At 52.5% G+C, this 25,377-nt stretch overlaps 1 protein-coding gene and 1 non-coding gene across 6 annotated transcripts in view; one reads left to right on the top strand and one right to left on the bottom strand.

Moving 5' to 3' along the window:
* Nucleotides 1-25,377, bottom strand: part of Tet (Ten-Eleven Translocation (TET) family protein) — a 185,756-nt gene that overhangs the window by 54,678 nt on the left and 105,701 nt on the right. For 3 of the 5 annotated variants that reach the window (XM_089582649.1, XM_089582651.1, XM_089582650.1), the window contains 2 exons: nt 5,877-5,954; nt 4,796-4,948 (listed from right to left, as the gene is read on the bottom strand). In XM_089582649.1, coding sequence (XP_089438775.1) covers nt 4,796-4,948; nt 5,877-5,954 — 231 coding nt within the window. Of the gene's footprint in view, nt 1-4,795; nt 4,949-5,087; nt 5,799-5,876; nt 5,955-6,059; nt 6,242-25,377 lie in introns of those variants that run through there. The other 2 variants (XM_089582652.1, XM_089582653.1) reach the window with 2 other exon arrangements.
* On the top strand, nt 15,410-15,493 carry TRNAL-UAA (transfer RNA leucine (anticodon UAA)). Its single transcript has one exon. It is a non-coding gene; the product is annotated as a tRNA-Leu (tRNA).

Genomic DNA, 25,377 nt, shown 5'->3' with positions numbered 1-25,377 from the left:
ATATAACCAACACTAGCATAACCTCACACTCAAGAAAGGTATTTTTTGCAGTCAAAACAGGCCTAAACATCAGTCTGTCTCCCTCTGCGATACGAAAGAATGAAGCCAGAAATAGACATTTAGCTCACAAAACTCTAGCGAAAACAAATAAGCATCTTCTCGAGTGCACATTAGACAATGTTGTCTAGTTAAAATTAAAAAAATAACTGAATGGCTGATTTTTACATGCCGAAGTAACAGCAATGCAAGTTATTAGGTGCACTGCAGTGGAGAAAACCATATTAATTTTGACCAATCCATTTAACATGCAGTGAAATCTCAAAACACAGGTTTTTGTTTGTATTTTACATTCATTAAAATGCAGCACCCATGGCTGGGATCAAACCCATAACCTGGAGGAGTTGGCTGCAGACATTTATCATGGTATGGTAAGCGCATACGTTTATGGTTTATGGGGGTTTAGCGCCCCAAAGTGACTTAAGGCTATGAGGGACGCTGTAGTGAAGGGCTCCGGAAATTCCAAGCCACCTGGGGTTCTTTAAAGGTGCACTGAAGAGGAATCTGAACTTGTCTTCTTGCCGCGGGAACTCGATCTACACGTTCTTAGCATTCTTAGAAACTGCGACTTATTGCCCTGTGTGGCCAATTTCCCTAATTAAATCGAATTAACGCCCGGCTCCCGCACTTTTTTTTTTAATTCTGCCTCGTACGGTGGGCGGAGTCGACCAACGCGTGGAGTGCCTTTCACCCAGTCCCGTGGCGGCTTGCCGCTCTGCCATCGGCGGAGTAATACGTAGTAGTCCGTAGTAGCAAATAGTCCGCGCGTATTTTTATTTCTGCGGGCTTATTTTGCGTCTATATTATCTGCGAATGAAATTATTTATTCATGGAAACCTAAAAAACAAAATAAAGCGAAAGCAAAGCCTCCACGGAGCTGGCTGAAAGGAACTTCACGCGTTGGTCGACTCCGCCCATCATATGAGGCAGAATTCAAAAAAAAGGGCGGGAGCCGGACGTTAATTCGATTTAATTAGGGAAATCGGCCATACAGGGCAATAAGTTGCAGTTTCTAAGAATGCTTGGAACGTGTAGATCGAGTTCCCGCGGCAAAAAGACAAGTTCAGAATCCTCTTCAGTGCACCTTTAACTTGCACTGACATTGCACAGCACACAGGCCTCTAGAATTTCACCACCATCGAAATTTGATCGCCACGGCCGGTATCGAACCCACGTGCATATGTAGTAGATGCCTTGCAGCAACAGCGGTGAAGACACCAGGCTAAAACATTGAATACTACACTTGGTGTCATACACAGCATGCTGAATGCATGACTGTTTTGACCATGATTTCTAATGGCAAGCAATGTCGTTTCATACAACTCCATGTTTTCGTCACAACCCTGGCCAAGGCTTTGAGAAATATGAGTGATACAAAACAGAGTAATATGATTTTGTATGTACAGTACTTGTGCACCTTCGACAATGCTACACACTAAGTGCAAAACGAGGTATGAGAGTGCCAGACTAAGTGCCCAAAATGCTTTTCTCCCTCCCTCTACAGGAACCGAAGCAATCAATTCCTATCTACCCAAAATTGATTTCAATATTCAAACTGCACATGACCAGCACTCACACTTTAGAATGCGTCAAAAGACTGCAGCAGTAGTTCTCGCCCATCAATGTGCCGGCTAGTTCGTAAGTCACAGCAGAACTCTCAGAATGGTTGTTGGGCATTACTCAAATATGATGTGTTATAGCACTACTGTAAATAATGTTTGAAATAAAAGCTTGTATCATAACTCTTTATAAGGAACGGTGTGAATGCCTTTTCATGAGAGACAACGTACTGGATGCACTAGCTTACTCGGGGGCAGAAGGGAGAAGAAGCACGTCAAGGCATCAGCAACACTTTGCAGTTGCCCTTTTTGGTAAAAAATATCGCACACTGGGGAACAGAATCAGGCGCAGTTCAATGCCAACTTTTTTTCCAGTTTTAATATTTTTCAAGTTCGGGAGGTTGACATGAGGCACTATTTTTGCGAGGGAGGGTCCAAATAAAAAGAATTTATCTTTTTTAGCATTTATCTTCGGAAGAACACATGCTCCACTGCCCAGAAACAAGTCAACGATCAGATAATAAGTCACGTTTATCAATGCAGGTGCTGTTTTTTTTTCCCCTCTATCATCCTAAAACTTCCACTTCTTCCGATTTTGGTAAATATATACCACCTACAGTCTTTCAGCATACATGTTAGACCTACGGGGCTGTTGCACCTTAACTGGGAACAACCTTTCAATGTCACAGCTGTCGTGAGGGATGGCATTTGCACAGTGCTTGTGCAGCAATGGCTAGCAAAGGGCAAGAAGTAATGTAATCATGATAATAAAACAACAGGCATCTGTATTTTCGAAGTCCTGCTTCTAATAGGCGCTCTTAAAACTCAAAAGAGGCCACACATTTAGAGCCATAAAAGTCAATGAAGTATGCAGTCACTATTTCGAGGCCACATTTTTTAGAAGGCAGCTTGAAATGGTGAAATTAGGTCTAACCTGACTTGGGGGGGGGGGGAACTTGCTTGGTGCAAAATGAGGGGAGGAAGGTCGAGAACAAAGAGCCCTAAGTACACAACAAGGACAAATCAAAAATGGGCACCCATGCAACAAGTTTGAATTTCGCATGTTCTGTACAACAACAAAAAAGGCATATCCAACACAGCAGAATATTTAGAGAAATTACTTAAGTTTTGGTTCAATGCTCAAGCTCTTTCTCAATTCATCCTTATTATTCGTAACCAAAACCGCGCACTTTTTTTTTTCTTTTCTCGTGTACGGACACCGCAACTACGATTGGGCTGGGGAAAACTATAAACGTGCGAAAGCAATTGACCGCTAACAGCGCGCATGCCCACAGCTCGCGAGCAAACGAAACGTAATCGGCAACTGCAGAAATGCCGGTCGCGCCAGATTTTCGTTGCAGGTGGCTCTGAAATCAGCGCGAAATTCGCTTAAACGGCAATGACGCCACACTGGTGACAAGAGGTCAGTCCCAAAAAATCAGCGGACGGAGGCATTCAACCGTAAACACCCAAAAACGCGAAGTACTTAGCCTCTGCTACGACATGCGTTGAAGGTATGGGGTTGTGCATGAACCCTTGTCCTTTCGACGCGTTCGGAGTACGTAAAAGAAAATATTAGCCTCGATTAAACTAACGATAACTAAGTTTACAAACAATCGTTTATACTGCTGCACAGCAGCGAATGTTGCTGTCAAAGCATACGTCCGTGCACGAACAGTAACTGCATCCGAAAAGCTGCCTGCCTTTTCATTTGTGCGCCTTTAAAATTTCATTATTTCGCAATTATTCCGGTATGTTTTGTTTGTTTTTTTCGTCTGTCTCTCTCCGCTACGATTCACCATACCGCAAATGCTCATTCTCGGTTGCCGGAAAAAAAGCAAGGGAACCGGGGGACAAGCATGTATGCCTCGCTGGGTCAGCTCAGCAAGGCATCACCGACATCTCCGAATTCCCTACTTTCGAGTACTACGCATGGACTTTACTACGACCTGAGCCGGAAGGAAAACCCACCGAAGTGCGACGCTAACTTCACCCGTAATAGCTCATGAAATCGTGCCAGTGTTAAAGGACTACAGACAACTCATTTTAGCTGCATTTTTTCTTCTTTCAAATGAAGCGTTAGACGTTAGAATACATGGCTCACCTCGTGGTATTCCACTCCGACTGCTAAACAATCTATAATTGAATTCCTTCTTGATGATGTTTCCGTTTCATCAACCGAACGATTGCTGTGACGCTTTGGGAATGTATCGGTCGCGTAAGGCTCGAACAAAAAAATGCAATACAACCGCTGGTACGTCGTTTGCTGTTATTCCAGCTCTTGAAGCAGGCTGAGTTAACCATTGCATTGAATTAAGACTGCATATCGGTGGCTATATTGCAGGCTTTTTTTTTTTCGTGCCTCACGTGACCCAAAAACACCTCACATGTCAGAGCAATGAAACAGTTCCAAAAAGAAACTCAATTATACATTATTTAGCGGCCGTAGGACAATAACAGAGGCTGACCCATGTACACTATTGTCTAATACAAAGAACTAAACAAGCAAGCAAAAACTGGGCGCCGCTTAAACAGTGGAACGTTACGGCAATTTAAAGTTCCTGTTCAGATCAGCTGTCACTCCAGACTGACTCTTAATACATGCCATTAAATACAAAAAACTAGTGATGTCATACACAGCCCAGCGGCATCGGCAAGACTGCTGCAACTAACAGATGATAATAAACATTTTTCCCACAAAAAACTAAATAGGCAATGGATTAGAGATCGGAAAAAAGCTGTTAATTAAGCATGGTTAGCTTCATGCCCGCCGATACACAGAAAGCATTGCGCACAGGCAATAGGTAGCAGTGGTTAACCAACAACTAAAACTATTGGCTGAAATTTTCAAACAATAAACACGACCACACACAAGCATATGCGAAGAGAAAAAAAAATAGTGGTGCATACCTACAATGCACGCTGTAAAGCCGTAACGTAAACAGTCTTCGATGAAGACATTTTAGGCTACGGCTCCACTTGCCACTACTGACACAGTACGTGCAGCAGAAACAACCCATGAAGAAGGGAGGAGAGTTGTTAAAAAGCGCAAGGAGGGCGAGGGTCCCACTCGAAGGACGCGGTTGACCTCAAACAGCCCCTCCCATATGTTGGCGCCCCACGCGGCGGCGACGCTCGGCCGAGCGCCGTCCAAAGGCCCTGGCCGCACAGAGACTCACCCCTGGGTGCCCGAGGTGTTCCGGCACTCCCTGCGGGAGGTACGGCGTCGTGGAGCCGTTCAGCGTCCTCCCGTTGAGATTATTTCTGCCGCCGGGGGACGACGCCATTCCGTCTTTTCCGGCAACCCCGCTTCCGCAAATGGCGCTCGCTACCTGCGGGCGGCGGCAGCACGTTGCTGGAGAGCGCTGCAGCGACGCGCGCTCCGAGGCCCACCCGGCAAGGGCAACGCGGATTCGCGGCGCATACGACCACGGCCCTCGAAAGGCGCGCCACCCTCAGCCCTGGGCCTACCGGCGGTGCGGTAGCACTGATGGCCGACGTTCTTCCATGCGCGGCGGCGGCAGCCGACCGGAATTCGCGGGAGGCCTCGCGAGGGGCGAGGACGCCCCGCAGCCGCGCTTCACTCACGTGCCACCTCGCAACAATCTGCAGCGGCGCGACGACATTGCGGAAGCCGGTCCGCACGGGCGCGCAACGACAGGGCTTGCCGCCGATCGACGCAGCAGCAGGCGACACGAGGAAGACGCCATCGGCCGCACGGATCGAAAATATTGAAAATGGCCGTTGTAACGCAGGCTCGGAAGGAGGAGGGAGCACTAGCGGATGAAGGCGGGAACAATCGGAAAAGCGCCCGTTACCCTAGCAACCACGCCGATAGGGAAAGAGAGCCGCTGCGCCTCCACGACGCGCTTTTTCTTATTGCTTTCTCCCAGAAATGTGCACGGACTCTGCGCGCGCTCTAGCACTGATACGTTTGAATTCTCCAGAATAGCTCGTCTCACCGACAAGAAACGCGTGCTCAATGTGGCCCGAGCACTGCCACCCCCCCGACGACACCTATTATGGGAAGCGCTCTCGGCGTGGCTTCGCGCCTCCCCGCAACGGTGTAGATCACCGCCGCTTGTTACCACACAGCACTATGTCGCGCACGTTGCGTCCAAGCACCAAGGCGACCCCATGCGCTTCTCGTGTAGTCGTTTAGTAAATGCATCCATGCTAGTGCATGCACATTTCTGAATGGGACGCGTGCAAACTACGTGCTCACGACAAACACGTGCAAGTATTGGACTAAGAGCTCACCTGTTGCAAATTTTTATTTTCATCTGGTGTGCCCCGACGCCTTTCGTGCATCTGATGCATCATCTTCTCATAGCGCTCCTGCAGAGAAAAGGAAAGACAACATTAGTAACTTCGCATGGAGTGACTCAGCGCGACAAGCTTCGCCCTCGGCGGACACTGGAGGGAGAAAAACAAGCCGCATACTTCACTGTCGTGGTACTCGAGAGCTTCGGGAAGGACATCCTTGCATACTACTGCGATACCCTCCGATCGATCGGATATGGAATGAGCGGTACGAGGAAATCTCGCTAACGGGGAAGAAAAAAACGGCCCCTCGGGCGCGCGAGCACAGCAAGCAGCCCCCGTGACGCCTTACAAAATCGTTTCGAGATGGCGCCACCGCCCCGCCGCTGCCGGAGCTGGGCTCTCTCACCCGCGGCACGTAGTGTTCACTCTCTCCGGCCCAACAGGGCTGCATGTCTTTTGTTTACTAACTGGAACAGTTGCGTGCGTGCGCAGCACGCTTATGCTCAGGAACGACTCGGGAAGCAATGCTCGAAGCGAGCCGCTAAAACGTTTTGTTCGCAAACTGTAGAATGAGCGCAAATTCAAAAATACGCCAGGGAGAGGAATTTAACAAAAAAAAAACTGTAAGCGTCAGTCTTGCTCGTTGCTCTTCGCCTCGTTCACAACGTCGCATTTTTCTTGCGTCTTCTGTGCGCTGTCAAATGCCCCTATGTCACTGCAAGTGCATAAAAGACTATTCGGACGAATAATTTTCACCACTGTCGACAACTACCGTTTCCACTTTTCAATCGATGTTTATGCAGAGCGCAAACATCACACCTCGCAGCAACTGCGAGGGCTTATGCTTGTTTCCTCAACTCGAAGTTTGTCCCACAGGTTCCTGCAAGGAAACATATGGCTCGAGGCACCTGTAGTTTACATTTGGCCGCGTTCAGCGTGGTGGGAGAGAACAAGAGTGACTGGCAACGCGATCCGCTTTAAACCCAGTTAAGGGCATACGCTGGGTAGGGGCCTCCTTCCATTCAGTGGGGCTCGCCGCCTAAACAAATGCATGAACACAGCGTGATCCAGCCGGGGAAAACGAAAACGCATATACTGTCCGCTTCCCCATCTTCCTTCTGCCCATCTATCTCTCGTTCTCCCTCGCCGTGTTTTGTCCAGCGTTCAGGTGTTTTGTTTTTGCTAACGTTTACAGTCGGGATATCGGTTGTTTCTCTCTCTCTCTCACGCACGCACAAAGCGCAGCCGGCCTACCGTCATCTAATAAGGGGCGGACCCACAATGTTGTTAGCAGGGTCAGATCAAAATCTACGTCGAAAACCGATTCCTTCCTTGCGCGACTTCTCGCAGTCAACTGGTTTGTTTGTTTGCTTGTTTTTTCCTATATCCATGCATGTGGGCTCTTAACGCTGGTTGTACAGGCTAGTCCACTGCGTTTAGGAGAAAGCCCCATGCGGAGCATATTTCTGTCACGGAGCATAGACCTAAGCTCAGCCACACGGCGACAAGGGAAAGAAACTTCGCTGCTGAAGAAAAATTCGTCCTGGTCCGGGAAGAGCAGCAGTATCTTGGGTGGTTGTCAACGAGTAATTACTCCTTGAGTGACTGTACAGCCCACTTACTAGAGGTTAAACAACTCAAGTCTGTCACTTGGTAGCAAAGATTTCAAAGCAAAGTTTGGCGCAGTTTGCTTTTGGCGCTTAGCGACTACTTTCAATACTTTCAGTTCGCTTCGCAAGGACGCGATAAGTAGGCGCAATTAACACGGCGTGGTAGCCAGGCCCACTTCCCGCCACTGGTATAAGACAAGCCACGGGGCATTTCCAGCCGAATCTGCATCACAGTGGCCCGGTCGCAAACAACGCGCTTCGCCCGGTTCAAACATTTCCAATTCCACTTGGCCCATCTGAAGGGTGCAATTAGTTACCCACTCAGAACGAACGAGCTTTCTTCACCCGTCGCATGCTCAGGTAGTGAGCACAAGTGGTGCAGACAAGGTGGCACTTTGTCGGTTCGAGCGACTGGCCCACGCAGAGCGGCTCTGCACCATCAGCATTCCAAGCCTCTCGAAGACAAGGGCAACTGTCGCCCTGACCTCTCTGGAGCTTGGCTGGGGTGTTAAGAGAACCCCTCTACGACGCTCCCCTTAGGCTGTGTACTTTTGACAACGGCTGTACATCGCGTTGACTCAAGTACTGCGTGCTCTGCCTTCAGCGCGCCGCAACGACACAGCTGGCACCAGAAAAACGACCGTTGCGTTAAAGAAAATCAATACGACGGCGAACGGAAACACTGACGCATCAGAATTGAGAGAGGGATGTGGAAGGCGGGAGGCGAACTAGCCGCCCTGGGGCGGCACTGGCGAATCGACGCCTCTTTTCTCTTCGAGAGCGTCAAAAAAAAAAAAAGGCAAGATGGCGGACATGTGGCGTAAGAAACGGAAGCGGAAATGAGGTTCCCGAAAGTGTTCGCGCGCCGCCGCGAGCAACGTTTCTAGATAAAGACAGTTGGGAAACTTCGCCGGCGAGCCAAAGAGCAGAACGGCCCCATGCGATCGCCGTCTAGGCGGTGGCGCTGCGGTCGCTTTAGGATGAGCGCGTCGTCTGCTACTGCCAGCTTGAGGAGCGTCGGAAGGAGATGGCTCGCGTCCGTTAAAAAAACACAACGTATTTAAGGAATATTACCCGCCCGAGGAATATTATCAACATAAACTACGAAGAGGCAAGCGGTACGTCATGTTTCTCTAAACCGCGGAAAGAAGGGCTTCCGGTTTTTTCCGATATTTACCGCCCAAAAGCTCAACCTCGAGCATCCTGCCCTCACGTACCCCAGACGTGGAGCGCACGCGGACTTCGCAATTCGTAGATGAGCGCGGCTAGAAGCAGCCGCCCCCGGCGCAGACGATGCGAGGCGCGAACTAACGTTACTCATTCGCGCAGCAAACAGTGACCAAGCGCAGTCGATTGGCGCCGCGGCGGTGAAGAGAAATCGTGGCCTCTGAGATCAAGCGCCGTGTTAAAGTACCGATGCTTTAGCTGGTCACGGAGGCCATGGAAAACAACGCGGTACTCCCACCACCCAAGAGATGGCGCTCGAATCTCTTTGAGATGAAATCGGCGACAGAAAGGGGCCGCATACCCGGAGAGAGTTTTCCAACTGTCTTTATCTAGAAACGTTGGCCGCGAGGCAGGAGGAAGAAGATACCGGCGGGAGGGGACGCCTGAGCCGGAAGGTCAGGAGGCGAGTGGAGAGAAGGTCAAGTTATCCCTCCTCTCGCGTTCCCCTCCACCGGCGTATACTGCGAGAGGAAGGAATATCGATCAGAAATTCGGGGAACCAGATCTTCGAGTCCACAGCCTGTCCAGAGCTGCGCGTCGGGGTGAGAGCCCGGCCGCCGCCGCCGCCTATATAGTAAGCGTCGGCAGCTGACGGCCGTCCCTTTCGGAACAGCAGAACTGTTCAAACCACGCGCATTTTTGTTTTCCCTAGCCCGTCAAGGCACCACCCGATATCTGTGCTGTGGGGGCAGCGATTGTGCGCGCAACTGAAACGGCCGAGCAGAAGTCAAGGAACTGTTTTCAAGAACACGAACCGAAGCTCCGTCAGAAGGCGGCTACAAGCCAACCAACACTAACCAAACGAGAGGAGCATCGGGCAACGACTGGCAGTGCGCCAAGAAGCATGTGCGGAAGCCTGCCAAGAAACCTACAGACAAGTCTCTTCCGGAACGCCCGTTGCGTTATTTATACACGCGCACATACCTATATCCAAGATGTCTGCGTACCTACCCTTACGTGTACTGCATGCATACACGCTCGCGGCGGAAGGCGGCAAACCGCAAGGAGAGGCGTAGAACGAACGCCAAAATAAAACTCCACCGAAAAAGCAAGAAAGAAGCCAATCAGGAGCCTCACTGTGTCACTATTATCTTTCCCAATCATTCTTTTGCCGTTTACCATTCGCATCTGTCCTCATGACGTAATGGTTGACATCCAGCAAGCGATGCAGCTCGTTGGCTCTGGTATATCAAAGGTAGGCTCTGGTATATCAAGATTAAGTCGCGAAAAAGAGACTGTTACCCGTATCTGCACGGGAGTTCCACCTGCAAGCTCACGCACAGTACACCGCGTGGGGCTCGCAGAAGCATAGCTGTTTCGCGCTCACGAAACCTCAGCGCGTGCCTTTGCAATTCATACAGCGCTTAGGGCACACTACACCCTTCGCAAACACAAGACTTTTGCTTCCTAATTGGGGAGGGGGGGGGGGGATATTTCTATTAGCCCATGCACATATGGTCCCGAGGGGCGCACAGCTGCCACTACGCAGATGCAGCAAGATCACCGCGTAAGCGTGCCACGGTAGGGAAGCGCGCAATGCAATAACTGTCAAATGATACACATAAAGCGATACCCCCTCGCGCATCAGCACCAAACCATCCTCTGAAGCAGCCCAGAGCAGAATAGCGACAAGCGGCGCGGAGCGAAAGCCGCGGATCGGTGACGCCATCTAGACGGAAGCTTTGGAGGCTGTAGCGGCCCACGCCGCCAGTTGGTTGTATTAACTGTATGACCCACGCAATCCGAGTGTCAATACGTGCTTCACCGTGATGTCGCATAAAGGGCCTCTCCACATAGTACGTGGTGTGAGACTACCAGCTGTGCTCCCAGCAAAGGACTCGGCTTTCGGTCATGTCAGCAACACTAGCCGACAGCCTTTTACCGCGCAAGAGCCCCACCTGGCAGATGTGGACCCACAAAAACTAGAGCCAGTAGTTTTCATGTTCCTAGTTTGCGCTAGAGCGAACGGCAAACGAGTGCGCCGTGTAACCACGGTTATGTGTGAGCTGTTCGCACAGCACACGAAAACACAAATGCTTCAGAATGCTGTCGTTTTTTTTTTTTTTTGCATCTAATCACTACCGCACTACCGTTGACTGGTAAATGAAAGGGGTAATGCGACCAGGGACGCGGCGACGCGCCAGGCAATGCGCGGCAACCATCCATGCGCCCCGGTTGCAACGCCTGCCTATAACCCTTGCTGGCGCACACTGCAGCCAAGGGCGGCATCTTGTCTGAGAGAGAAAAAAGAGGCTCCTAGTTCCTTTCCAAGCTGCAGCTCATTTCTTTCGCCCTTTCGCGAGCCGCAATTCTCTTTTTCTTTCCTCCCGGTCTCACAGACAGCGGGGTGCACTCCCGGCGAGTGACGTCATTTTGACGTCAGGCGACAAGCCTGGCAGACCGCGCGGAGGTGTTTTCCGACTCTGGCGCCTCAGGCGAAGAGCGGGCCGCGTTCTTTTTTCTTCCCCGCCGCCGCCGCTCGCTTTCGCTCTTCTTGGGCAGCAGCCGACGGGCCCCCGCGTCGTCTGCACCCCCCCCCCCCCCCCCACACACACTTTATCCCGCCTTTCCCCGACGCCCCAGCAGCCACACGCCGGAGCGCCCATTAAAAATGAGCGAGGCAGGTCCGCTACGCGCAGACCGCCGCGAAAGGACGGCCGGAGGGAACGGGGGGGGGGGGGATCTACGATGATCGCCTTCTCGACGTGCCGTTGTTTATGGGCTAGCCCCCAGCAGCAGACGACGTAGCAGGCCGAAATTTATCCCACGGTTACCGAAACTTGACATCTCTCGTTGTCCGGGCTCTAATTTTATCGCCTCTAGAGTCCTCTTGCATTTCATTTCATTTCCGTTTACTGTTTTTTCGTTTTGCCTTCGTTTTGCGTCGAAGTAGGAAAAACGGCGGAAGTCCCAGTGGGTAGCCATCACAGTATTTCGTCGCGGTTCATATATTCACAGACGTTCGGAAAATCCGTGGCGGACACTGCTCCAGGAGTGAAGGTTTGCGCTGGAGCTCTGAAAAGCCATCGCGGACCGTTAAAGCGTCCGCACACGGAGGCCGCGCGCACTACCGTCACCGGACAACTCGACGTCAGGAGTTACAGCCACCGGAAGGAAGCACGACGCCTAGAAAAATTCAAATGATTAAATTCATCGCTTCCGGCATGTATGTGCAAGCAACTAATATTTAATCGCAGCAAAATTAAAAAGATTGGGAGGGCGGGAGGGGGGGGGGGGGGGCAAGAATATAGGTGAAGAATAGTTCGTAGCCAAAACCCCGCCGATGTCTGGTGTCACGAAATTCGTTGATTGGTCGAAAGGTCACGTGACTTTGCAACGTCATCACAGCGCGCCCACCGTGGCAGGTGCCAGCCTGGCCACCGGGTTGTGAGCAACCTAGTTTCTAGATAGCAATCTCGACGGAGAATAGAAATAAAAGAGAAACTGAAAAAATGTGATATATGGAAATGTCGGCACCGCCAGAGCACACAGCATGGCAGCTAGCAGTCAGAATATGGCGGCCATGGAGTTTTTTTCTTCCTCCATGATGGCGGCTGATGGACCGGCGGTTACAAAGACGCTGACGCAAACACACACGGAAGTTGCAACAGAAGCTTTAGCAAGGCTTTAAAAAAGTGAGATTTTTTGTTCGCCACAAGTTTTTTTGCACAAAAAAGACGACACATAGACAAGACACACAGTACGAGCGCTCGTATTGTCGACTTGTCTATGTGTCGTCTTTTTTGCGCAAAAAAACTTGTTATAGCGAACGAACAGAAGCTGCCACAAATGTGAAATCTAATGCTACCGCATACAACTCTTAAGGCGCGTCCCCATGTTAAGGCGAAAGCGTTTATAATGCCTCATCGTTGTCCACAGAAGATTGTCAGCAGAGGCGTCACGCTTTTCGGTTGGTTGAAATGGTTATGACGTCAGAGTGCGCGGATTCGAAGTAATGAGGTCACCCACAAAGTAGCGATAAGACGCCCTCCCTCTTCTCTCCTCCTCCCCCGCGCGCCGGGCGAACGACTTTTGTTTTCTTTGTGATTTCGTGTGACTGCGGTGGCGACCTCTAGCCCGCTCCGAAGGAACTGACACCCCTTTTCAATTGGTTGCGTTGGATTACCGTACATGCAGAGTTCTCTGTCTCCGCATTAACCATGCGTTCCGCTGCATAAATACATCGGTGACTTAGGAGAAACATTCGCATGCTTCACTGAATCGTCTAAAGGCGAAAATGAGCACGCATAGATGGATTGTTTTGGTAGAGCCGCACACGCACCGTGTCCGGGTGCGCCGGGCTTATACGGCGTGCCAAGTTTGATATCGAGAGTGGGGCGTGCATTGAACGTGACCGTGAATCACGAGGCCGTAGAATGAATTTGCGGTGATCTGTTTAGGTGAAGAGGAGTATGCAAACAGAACGACCGTTCCCGGCGGAACGCTGGACGTGCTACAACGGACGCACAGGTTTGACATTCGAAAAGACACCTGCAAGTGAAGGCTTTCTAAATTCCCGTAGTTCATCCGCTCTTCTAGTGGCTTTTGGTTTTGGTCTGCTGCAGTGTATCGCGGACCAGGTAAGACGCTTGAGGGAGTGCTCGAAATACGGTATGAAGGCCACGCTACGTGTGTACTTATCTATGCCTCCCCTAATGTTCTCTCGCGTGCATTAACTGTAACGATATAGACTCCCGCATAAAAATTTTCTTTGGAATAGTTACTTAGTAAGGAGAAAAACTACCACGCAAATATCCTTCGCCTGCCAGCAATGGGATAATAAAGTTCTACGTAAATGTTTCATCGGCATCAGTCATTTAGTGAAAAGCAAAACCTACCTCGCTTTTAACGCATCTGTCCGATAATCTTCCATATTCGTATAGTAGCTATTAGAGCACTGCACGGGCCTTAATTATTCACGCGTCCCGAGCCCGTCAACCTTTTTCGTTACCCGCCCCAGCCCGGCCCGATTATTTCGATATAGACCAGAACCCGGCCCGCGAAGTACACATGCCCGGCTCAGGCTCGGAAACAGCCCGAGTACTAAATGCACATCGGTAAAGTCAAAGCCTTTTGTTATACGGATCTCATTTTTAAAAAAAAGCGGCTACAAGACTTTTAAAAATGGAGATAATGGAGGCCTCAATGTGGGCAACGTTAACAAAAAAAAAAGTTTTGGCATTAATAAAAGACGTTATCACAGATTTGCTCGCATTCGTAGCCTCCTCCTAACTAGTTAGGCGCCAAGGGGAAGCGAGAACGCGGAAGTGATGTTAAACAGTATGTGACAGGAAACGCTCGACCCAGTTACGATGGGCACTATGTATGTCATATTTCGAGAGTAAACGCAAGCCAGCGCGCGCTAGCTGGTGTTTCCACCAGCGGTGCCTACGGTGTCTTAACGATGCATATCGGCGCGATAATTCTCTTTGTCTTTATCTGCACGCGCGACTGCAGAATGTAACGCGTGCGCTTCACCATGTCAGAGCGCAGTTTGATCTGCGCTTATAGTACGCATGTATGTCTAACTGCGACATGCGCTCAAAATTAAGGAACGTCACTCTACAGTTAGACGTATGCCTCGCGTCACTTACACGTTTGCGTGCGTGCAATCACGATGCGCTCAACGCAAGCGCCCTTATGTCGAGCTTACTGCGGCCGTACGCTCGATCGCGAACAAACCACTGCCCAGCGTAGCTTGAAAAAAGAAAAGGAAAACTCAGCAGCAATTGAAAGCACGTCACTTACGTCGCAAAGTCTGGTCGACGGCGTTGCGTCAAAATTCGCCCGGCCAATTCGCCCGGCCAACCAAACCTTCCTCCGGCCCGCGTCGGTTTTCGATGATGGGATCGCGAAGAACCGCTTTCCACCGTCGTGACGGTTCTTGCACCCGAAGGCGCAGCAGCCCGTCGTGCCGCACAGATAGAGGGCTTGAAGTTAGGTGACTGCCACACGTTCCGAGCAAAACAAAAGCTGCTGTTCTTCACAGCAAGCAAAAGCGCAGTGTCCGCAACGACGCCCGCCGAACCTACGGTGCGCGGCTGGAGCGGACAATATGGCGTCTGCGGCCGCGAAAACGTGGGTTGAAAGGACTTTTGGGCGCGAAACCATTGACCAATGGGAAGAGGCGACGGGCGCAGGAGAGGGAGAGGCGGCGCTCTGTAATGGTTGTCGTTACTTTAAAAATCTCTAGGGGCTTTACCACCCACGGATGCCTGACGCCCCCTTTTGGAGCACACAACTACTAAAATAGTTGTCGTCTGCTCCGACAGGGGGCGTAAGGCGTCCGTAGGTGACCACATTACGTGCCTCATTACTGCGAACAGAGCCATGGATACAACCGAACTCACCGAAGCAGAGAGAGAGAGAGTCGTGCTAAAGAAGCAGTAAAAGTCGGCAGTCAAAATATGTGGTTGTAACGAGTAGTCAAATAAAGCACTAGTACAGCACAAACAGTTTCGCAGTCAATGCCAAAACAGTGAGCCAGGTAACGCTTTCGCCTTGCAGCATTTTACAAAAGCACCGAAGTTTGGGCCAGTTGGTATTGATCCATCTTGAAAACGTAGCAGCACGAAAAAACGGGGACAAAATAGACACAGGTACGACAGGACATAGAGCACTTTAGGGAGCCAAAGTGACCCCTGAATTTTTTGTGTGGTAAGAGGAGGTGTGTGGGACATGTGTGTCGTTGTCAGGGTGGCCGAGTGGTCTAAGGCGCCAGATTTAAGCTCTGGTCCTCTTAAGAGGGCGTGGGTTCGAACCCCACTCCTGACAGATCATTTTTTTTTTTTTCAGAACAGCTCAAAAGGTGTGCAATCCTGGTCCTCTTACGAGGGCGTGGGTTCGAACCCCACTGCTGACAGATCTCTTTTTTTTTTTTTTCAGAACAGCTCAAAAGGTGTGCAATCTCTGGTCCTCTTACGAGGGCGTGGGTTCGAACCCCACTGCTGACAGATCTTTTTTTTTTTTTTTTTTTTTCAGAACAGCTCAAAAGGTGTGCCTGCAAGCTCACGACTCCAGCTGTCACTCATTTAAAACAAAGCGGAAACGCTGGCATATATTCAAAGTGTTTGCACAGTCGTACAACGGCAGAAAATGAGAGCGGGACTCCACAGGAATGCACAGCTTAGAAAGAGAAGTTACAAAAAGTGCGCTTAGCGGTGATGTTTCAGCGCTTAGCGGTGATGTTTCAGCGCTTAGCGGTGATGTTTCAGCGCGTTCAGCCAGCAGCCTCGTCGAAGGGACACAAACAAAAGCATCGCGGCTCTGTGCAGCCACCACAACGTCAATTTAAAGGAAAGCGGAGAAATGAGAAAGCATATTCAAAGCGGGGAGGGGTGGATAACAGGCCGCTGTCAGACCAAACTGAGCGACACAGAACCGGTGCTCGAGTATCGCCACTTGGGGCAGGCGCCTAGTGAGTTGCCAGCCGCGCGAACGATTCGCTTCCTTCAGGTCGCTTTCGCAGTCGGTAGTCCGCAGCAGGCAGCGACCGACCAAGCAGAAAAGTCACCCGACCGCAGTTCCGCTTTCCTTATTTGGACATCGCCAAGGTCGGCCATTCCCGACGACGCCAGCGTCGAACAATCTGTCCACACCCACCGGCTCGACAGTGAAACCTCCTACCAGATGAGCCGCCCGCGGGCAGAGCCGTTAAAAAACTTCCACGCTACATAAAACGATGGCGGCACACAAAAACTGGAATTCACATACGGTGTGCAGACCTGCAGACGCGGTAAAGCTGTCAACGTATGCTGCAACGAAAGTAAGGCGCCTCGAAAAACGGCGACGCCGCTGAACAGCGCTGACATAATACGTATGCGCTCAAGCCACAGTGGTCGTCAATTTGGCGTCCATGCAGCGCGGCGAAAGTCTACGGCGCGTGTCTAATCGGCTTATCCCCTCCCCCTCCTCCAGCCTGCACCGCTGAAGCTGGCCGTTGGAAACAAAATGCTGTCCGTGACGTCATGTGAATACCTCCTACTAAGGTACTCCAGTTATTTTTGGCGCCCCAGATAGCGCAGACCATATGCCACCGCGATTTGCAGCGCCCTTTAGGAAAACAAGCGACAAGAGCGCCATCTCCGTCGAGTCCGCGAAGCCGAAAAACGAAAATAAGAGCGGCCAGTAAATTAAAACAGGGCATCAAAAAAAAAAAATCACTTTCCAGGCAACGACGAACATGCCGGTCAAGGTGCTGAATCCAGCAACTGTGGTTTCATGATGTCAGCCGGAATTTATTAATATATCGTGCCACTGAAGCGAGGTGAATCAGGGCACAGCAATTTTCCAATCATTGAAGGTCGAACCGCACGAAACGCTGAACCATACGACATCACCCGGACCATTCTGCGGCAAACGGTTGGCCCGACTTTGACGCCTGCCAGAGAGGGATATACTACACACCGGATTGACATAGTTTAGAGTTACGGTGCTCGGGAATCATGGTATCGCCTGTTATTATTTCATTCCATAACGTTACCACCTCGGTTACCATGGAAACCACTGCGTTACGATTTGCGTCATAACGCATAACGATGAGACAGGAAACGGGAGAAGTAGAGCTTAACGCTCTAATACAATGTCGTTGCTATGGATGCCGCCATCTTGTATTCTATCCGCGGAATCAGCAAAACCGGAGGCTCGAAACGCGACCACTAGAGCTAACGCTCTCAAAAAAAAAACAAAAAAAAACAAGACGGTTCTGACTCAAACGACAACAACAATGGTGCTGTATTTTAATATTTTGGAGTTATCGAGCTAGTACTGGGCTATGCCGTGGAACATCCAATCAGGCATCGTCGCCATAATTTACCTGTCTGCTTGGCGAACACAGCCTGCTTGCGTCACTTTTGTGCACTGCGCTCAAGAAGTGCGCGCCAGACAAAAACTAAAATGATACAATGGCTCACGGCCCGCATGCAAAGTTCTCGTGCCCGCATCGCTTGCAGGTCTATATTGCACTACTTCCAGCCGATAGTTGTGCCGAAAAGCTAGCAGATGCGGCGAAGTGTCGCTTTATTTTCAGAGCACTGCTCCACTCAAGCGTTCTACACAAGGGTGACGCAGACTGTACAATCAAAACACGCTCGCGCGTCCTGGCTCAACAAAACTGCAGCTCTCGTCCACGGAGAAACTTCGAATAGGCACGGCACAAAGAAGGGAAAGCAGATGTCCCGATCAATACGGTCTGCGTACGTTTCAAGTAAATGCGAGTGGAAAAACGGCAACTTAGCACCAGTGCGCGCGGCAACCAAAAGTGTACGCCGCTTAAATAAAGCACTGAAAAAAAAACTAAAAAGAATACGACGGCGTCACGAGAATGGGAAATGAGAGCACATGCTGCACTAGCAGAAACCACGTGACGCGAGCTCGACAGGGGAGGGGGGTAGCGATGAAAACTCCCAAGCCTCAACACGGGAGGGGGGGGGGGGGGGGGGGGTGCTCGACGGCGCCAGAGCCCAGGGAATGAAAAGAGGCGCAATGCGAGGAGAGCCGCCGCTCCAAGAAGAAGGCGGGGAGAGGAGGGCGAGCACACAAGAGACGGAGAAAGGAGAAGCCGTGGGAACGAATCTCGGAAGTAGGATTTTGACCCGTGAGACAGATACGGGGGCAGGTGATGCCGCCTTTTCTTCGACGCAGAAGCGCCAAAGTGCTTCGGTACTCGGCGCTTTTAACTTCCGTTTCACTGTGGGTGCTTCAATCGTCGGCTAAAAAGAAGGGGCGTGTGGCCAGGCGCCCCGAAGGGCTCTCCTTCCAGCGGTGATGACCCGCGCAGCTTCAAGACGCGCAGACACCTCTCAGCGGCTACGGAGGGTACGCGACGAGTGGGTACGTACAGTGTTCTGTTGCGTACAGTGAGTACGCAAGAGAGACGACCGCGATTGGCGAGTCGGAAGGCACACTGAGCCGTCGACTGCGCCTGGGCCACGCATCGGTGCAAGGTGAGCGCCTTTACTGGGCGAGCGGTGGTGATCCATTTTACTGGGGTCGGCGGGGAAAATGAGAGTTCAACACTGGCACAGTATGCTAAATAATCATGTGCGCAAATCGACGCTATGGAGAAATCGCGACAAATCGCGCCACATGATCCGATGAGCGTAGGAAGGTTTTTACGCTTCGTAAGAGCGGTGCGCCACGCGCAATGAGAAGGGACGGGCACCGTCGAGACTACACACAGGTCTTGACGCATCAAGGTCGAGACGGCGGGGCCGCGCGAGTTGGAAGCAGCGATCGATGGCCGCTTATTGGCCCTCGTCTTGACGGAATCGATATGAATGTCGATACACGGTGGTGGGGGCGCCGCAAAGGGCGCAGAGTCAGCGCGCCGCTGGTGCCCCATTGATTTTTTGCCCCATCGATCCGAGAAGGGGCACATCGCTGCCGGCACCAGCGCCCGCCGCTGGTCGCCGGGATGACCTCCTCCGGCGCCACCCCCCCCCCCCCCCCCCGCACCTGCCGCGTCCCCACGAACCTCGGCATGCCGACGCCCCGCCACCAGTGGTGGACCTCGGCGCGCCATCTTTCACGCATCGGAAGAGAAGCGGCTTCGGGGCGAACTGCGGCTGAATTTTCACTCTCTCGTCCTTAGTGCTCTCAAGCAAACGGGCAAAAGTTAGGCCTACGCGTTTCGAGTACGAGTACACGCGCACAGAAAGGTCCGACACTGGCCCGCTCCGGCCGACACTTTCCGCGGGAGTGCAAACGAGCGGCCCGCTCCCCCATCGGGACGAGCACCGCCATCCGGAGGCTCTCTCCTCTCCCAGCGCAGGGCTGGCGTAATTCCCGCTCTGAATTCCTCCGATAAAGTGCGGCGGGAACGCCCCCTCGCACAGGACCCCTCCGCGAATGGAGGAGGTGGCGGTGTGCTCCGACCCCATCGAAGGCTCGTACTGCACGCGGGGCGTAAGGAGCGACGCGGCATCGATCTGAGAAGCCGGAGCTTCCCCTCGGCCGCACTGTTGGCCCGCTCCGAGCCACAGACTGCAACAGTGTATCCGGAGCGCAGCTTCGCCCGAGACACGACGCGCCTTCCGGCGGCATAAGGGCATCCACGGCGCAGCTGCAAAGTGACACTGTACGAGCACTCCTGCCACAATGTTCCGCACGCGCCCACTTTATTTTCACCCCGGGACGACAGCGCATCATTCGAGAAGATGCCAGCGGGCCCCGTGGTTACGCGACGCGCGCGCAGACACTGGCTTCGTACAAAACCGAGCGGCGCAACGCGAGCTGTCACGCTACTTGCCAGGGATACGAGCGAGAGAGCGTGGACCACACTACTCCCGGTGCGTCCGCTCGGCCGAACGGCTCGCCGCGACACGGGAGACGCCTCGAGCGCGATCATGTAAGCGAGAGGGGGAGGAGAGACTGCGCGTCTCCTGGCGTGCGTGCAGCGGAGCACGATGTTATGAAGGCGGCAGGCGAAGGCCCAATGGCTCGGCTTATTTGCAAGTCAAGCGCATGTCATTGGCGCAGCCCGCATGCGCGAAGGAAACCGCGCTCTGGGCGTTGGTGGGGGGGACACGACCAGCAGCCGGGCGCCGCCGCGCACGCCATCCCATTTCGATGCGCTCCCTTCGGATGGACGGAGAGGGAGGAGGGTGCTCCCCTACTCTCCATCCCTCCCCGTGGTATGCGGCGGCCCATAAATGGATCTCCCGTACTGACGTCACACACACGCGGGGAGGGGGGGAGCCCGGTAGTGGCAACTGCGCGTGCAGCTGTCATCCCAGCGCGTTTCGGATTTATACCGCTATTGATTTCGCGGAATGAAATTCCCAAATCTCGGATTTGCTTTCTCCGTCCCCCCTTTTTTTTCTCTGCGTGGCGCGCGCACGCTCTCATGCACACACACGCACACAGAGGCACCGCGTTGTTTTGTGGGAGGATATGAGCAATGCTTCGGCTTCGTTTCGGCAGTGCGCCTCTTATTTTTTTGCCGTCCTTTCAGAGCACGTTTTCCGCCGCAGTCGGCTTTGTGCGCACTCGGTGGCGCGAGAGGAACCGCGCGAACGGAGAGAGCCGCAGGAGAAAGCTGCCAAGAAAATATCTGGCGGCGCTGGCGGATTCTTCTTTGTTCGACGCACGCCGGTGGAAGAGGGGGATATGCAGGGCTGCCCGCTGAATGAGCGCCCCTGGTGACGCCAATCCTTTCTCTTGTAGTACCTCTCTTTTTGTTCGGGTTCCGCAAATGACTGATCGATCGGGGGTCAATCAGAGAGCACTGGGGAGTGCTGCGAGCGCGTGCCTTGCACTCTTGCAACTCCTCAGTTCTGCAACACGCAAGAGCAGTTTCTCCTGCACTGACGGCCGTCAACCAGCCGCGAAATTGTGCAACAATAGCAACAGTACTAGACTCATTTCACCTCTTTAGGGTGGCCATAAAAAAAATTCAAAAGCAGCCAATCAAAGTGAATCTACAGTGGTGAAGCGCAATGTTACCAGGGCACCGACATGGGATCTAGTTTGGAACCCATACCTCTGGGATCAACTTTCCCTTTTCGGTTGCCCTTTGACGCGTACGGGAAGGCTCGACACTGTCTCGCACTTCGACCTTCTCGACACGCACCGCCGTGCCTGGGATCGAACGCGCAACCTGCCACGAATGGAGATCACGCGACAGGCACTGCAGTGCTCAGGAGCGCCGCAACGTTTCCGTGAAAAACCGTAGCAGCCATCGATTGCGAAGGAAAAAGTAAAAAAAAAAAGGTAGATTGGCAAAAAACGTTTCTAGCTGAAAAGAGGGGGAACTGGCGACGGGAATTGCTTTCCGAACCGGAACCGCGGCGAAGAACGACAAGGGGACGCTGGATCCGCCAAGGAGGGGTTTCGGCGGCGGCGGAGAGAGTTCGACGGAGAACGATATGGATGGGACGCCAATCGCTGACTCAGGCTGCATGCACTTAGGACTACGCGCTGTCTGATGCTAACCGTGAAGCCACCCTCTCTCCCCGTATTTATTCCAATGCGCTCGGCGCAGCGCGCATCGGCTGCCACGGGCAAACGTCGACTTGCGGGCCTCGGGATGAGACGAAACACACCGCAGTGTGCGTCGATTGTTCCAAGTGCTCTGCTGTTCCAAGGGGCTGCAAACGTGCGCAGCTTCTACCGTCAAATTCGCCGAGGAACGCAGAGAGTGAGGGAAAAAAAAGAGGAGGAGACGCTGGTAGACAGAAGAGGGCTGCATATCCACCGAACTGCACCGCGGACGTTATCCGGCAAACTGCGAAATGATATTCGATCCGGTGCACTCGAGGAACAAGCCTGCATTTCCATACAATCGAGGAAATACGCGATGCCAGCGAAACGGGCCTTCGAGTACTGCAGGGCATCCCTAGCATCGCCACATATGCGCGAGCGTCGTGGCTGTATTAATATGCTTTTTTTTTTTTGCCGCTGTTTTGCAAGACGAGCCCAGAGTAGGCGCGTCTTTAAAAGGCGCGGTCGGGGATTCAAAGCTCAGAACGTCGACAATGCATCGTGGATGGATGCGACCTTGGAGAGCAGTCATGAGGCACAGCAATCGGGCAGGTTTCCTGAAAGGCGGCCGTTGCCACGCTCTTTTGCCACTCCATTTTTTGGTAAGAAAAAAAAAACAACACTTCTAGCGAAGAACCGTCCCGTAATGCACCGTCAACGCTTCTTCCTGTGTTTCCCTTTTAGTTTCATCTCTCTTCTGGCATCTCTCTTTTCTGATAACTATGATGATGATGATTTTCTCTTTTTTTTTATGGCGCAAGGGCATCTGTGGTTAAACAGCGCCATGACACAAGGTATTTTTGTCAACTCAGGGTGGCGTCAAAAACCCGCACCTCCCGCGTACTAGGCGGATGCTCGAATCACTGGGCCGTCGCTACGATAATTGCTGGGAAAGAAAGCGACCAGTTTGGCTTCGCACCAGAGATCGAGTTTACTGCTGCTATCTTCTCGCTTCTGACCTCCGCTTTCCAACCATAATTTGCCGACCGGTGCGCCCAATTTCTTGCTGTTAATAATCAGGCCCATCAATCTTAAAACAAAGAAGCAAGGAAGTGTTGGCCACAGCTGTATTAATGCTGCTTTCCTTTCATTTTCTTCAAATGGGGAAGATCGATCCGAGGACGTTATCGAGAATGAAAATGTTCTGCGACATTCACGCCGGCACAGTATACCACTAAAGGGTCGTACGGGCATCGCAGAGAGGTATGGTGGAGTTCGAAATGTCCACTACATACACACCGGACGAACCTAAATTCCACACAACGGGTGCCAAAACTTGCAGAAGTAACGGAAATGAACACGCTCCTTACGGGTTTCAATGCGCGAAACAACATGAAGCGCGGCGCACAGCGTCAGCAGCTAGGGAAGCGGAACTTAGCGTTCACTCGTGGGCCACATTTCGAAGGCAACACACTTCGCGCGGCACAGCGGCACAGTTGCAGCGGCACGCAGGCAGTCAAGCTGCGAACGTCGCCAGCCGACCACCCCTACTCTGGGCAAGTGGGACGACTCGTCGCGCAATTCTGTCTCGTCACCGAAAGTGCACGCCAGGGCGAGCGGCCCCCAAATGCCCAGTCCGCCTTGGGCCTCCCCATTACAGTTCTGCGGTCGATTGTACACACCACGCCGACGTAAGCCCGCTGGTGCCCTCTGTGCGCGAACAGCTTAACCTCCGCGTCGTCTTCTTCCTCGGGCGAGGGCGACGGGGCCGCGCGGGGCCCGGCAAGGAGAAGCCGGCGATATTGAAAACAGAGATGGATCGATACTTCCGAGAACGTGGCACGCGACAACCACACGCGGGGCCTTGGCGGGGGCAGAATGCTGCCGGTGGGGGGGGGGGGGGGGGGGACGCAGCAGCAGCCGAAATCGGGTGGAGGGGCGCAGGCAGGAGGCGCCGTCAAAGACCGCGCCGGACGACAGAAGAACAAAAGGGGAGCCTGGTTTCGCCCGAACAGCGAGACAAAGGGAAAGCCTGGCGCGCTTCCCACTCCGCTTCTGAATGGTAATGACCTTATTTCGAAGCTTCGCACCCTGTTTCTCTCGCAGAGCGCGCCTCCTCCTCTCCCCTCTTCCTCCTCACGATGCAGCCAGCAACCAGCTCCAGATTCTTTTTCTTCGACGGCACTGGAGCCAGCAGCGCGCGTGCTCTCTTACACGCGGTGGAGGAACGTGCGTGCGTCCGTGTTCGGGTCAACTGGCAATCACAACGGCGGACGAGAAGTGCACGTGCGCTTGCATAACGGCGTGTTGTTGGGACGCTTATCCTTTCCTTTGTAGACCGCTTGCGCGCTTCAAGACCATGCGGCCTCCGGGCAGTTGAAACGCGCACGCAAGCGAGACCACTGCAGAGGGCGTCTACGGATTCTCAACTTCTTATTTTTTTTAGGCGGCGGCGAACAAAGAATGAATGAGAGCACTTTATTTGGCAACTTCGTTTTAGTCGCCGAGGATGGAACGCGCTACAAAGTTGGGCGCTCATTTCCTGGTGCTGCTGTCTCCCGGCTGTAGCCTTCTCGAGGCCAGAATCGCGATCTGACAATGCGACCTCGTCGGCATGTCAACAAGCTGGGGGAGTCAGGGGAAGAAAAAAGCAAATAAACGAATTGTACGGTCCTGCACGTTGTATGGAGCTCAATCATTGTCACTGCGCAGACGTTGGCGTTCATTTATGTGCATAACGCAACAGTATACATGCATATAGCTCTCCCGTGAACAGCATTCTTTAAGCGAACGTGCTCTGCGTTAACTGTGCACGATGAACGAGACCATCTGCGATGCACCCAGGAACGCGCACGCAACGGCATAAGAAACAACTGAAAAAAAACGGGGGTTGGGTTCGGCTGATGGTCTCGGCACTAAATTTTTTAATTTTGTTGTGACCGAGCATGATCAGAGCTTATTTTTTTTTCCCCAAGAGCGATAAGGCCGTGGCGATCAGTTCCAAAACTATGGCAGCAGGGCGCAGGACGGGCACTGCTTGGCACCGGTCTCGCAAAGAGCCCACTACCAGCACAAGAAGCCAAATTGTCCAGACATAAGCTAAAGAGAGGACTACGCCGATGAGCTCAATGCCAACGCAACACGACCGTACCGAGTGGGGCACCGATTCATAATGCGTAGCCTAGCACTGGCACAGTAACGATGGCCACATGGCGACGCACTCGGCCATCCATGGGCGTTTCCCTCTTCGGTCCGCCGTCCATCTTTCCGCGCCCGCATCGACCCTTGCTCGGCCGACCTCCACCTCGCGAAGCTCTTGGGTCCACACTAAAGAGACGGCCACGAAGCTGTACTCGGACCAGAAAATGTGCAGCGCCAAGCGATTACAAATATTTGCAATAAACTCCGACGGCGAAATACACGCAGCGTTCGTCGTGCAAATAAATGTTCTATGCTACAGTATTTTAGGCCTAACCAGTGTCTGTCTACAAAAAGTGACTTCCCACCACTGACATCAACTCTGCCTAACCGCGGTCCCCCACATTGAACACGTGCGAGTGTTTTTTACAGCCCCAACGAGCAAAGCGCCCGCAATGCCCATCGTCCTCACTGTCGGGAGGCAAATTTGGGTGACGTGCAAATTTTCAAGCGGCCGGAAACGGTTGTCGCACGCACGGCGTACTTTTTCTTTTCGTCGTCCACGGGGGGCGCAGTATCGACCCGAGCCGACGGGGGGG

This window comes from Amblyomma mixtum, chromosome 3 (assembly GCF_055824585.1).
Source record: "Amblyomma mixtum isolate Tamu chromosome 3, ASM5582458v1, whole genome shotgun sequence".
In the NCBI taxonomy this organism is placed as follows: domain Eukaryota; kingdom Metazoa; phylum Arthropoda; class Arachnida; order Ixodida; family Ixodidae; genus Amblyomma; species Amblyomma mixtum.
Note: the sequence above shows the minus strand (reverse complement) of the source record. Positions and strands in the feature narration are given on the sequence as shown.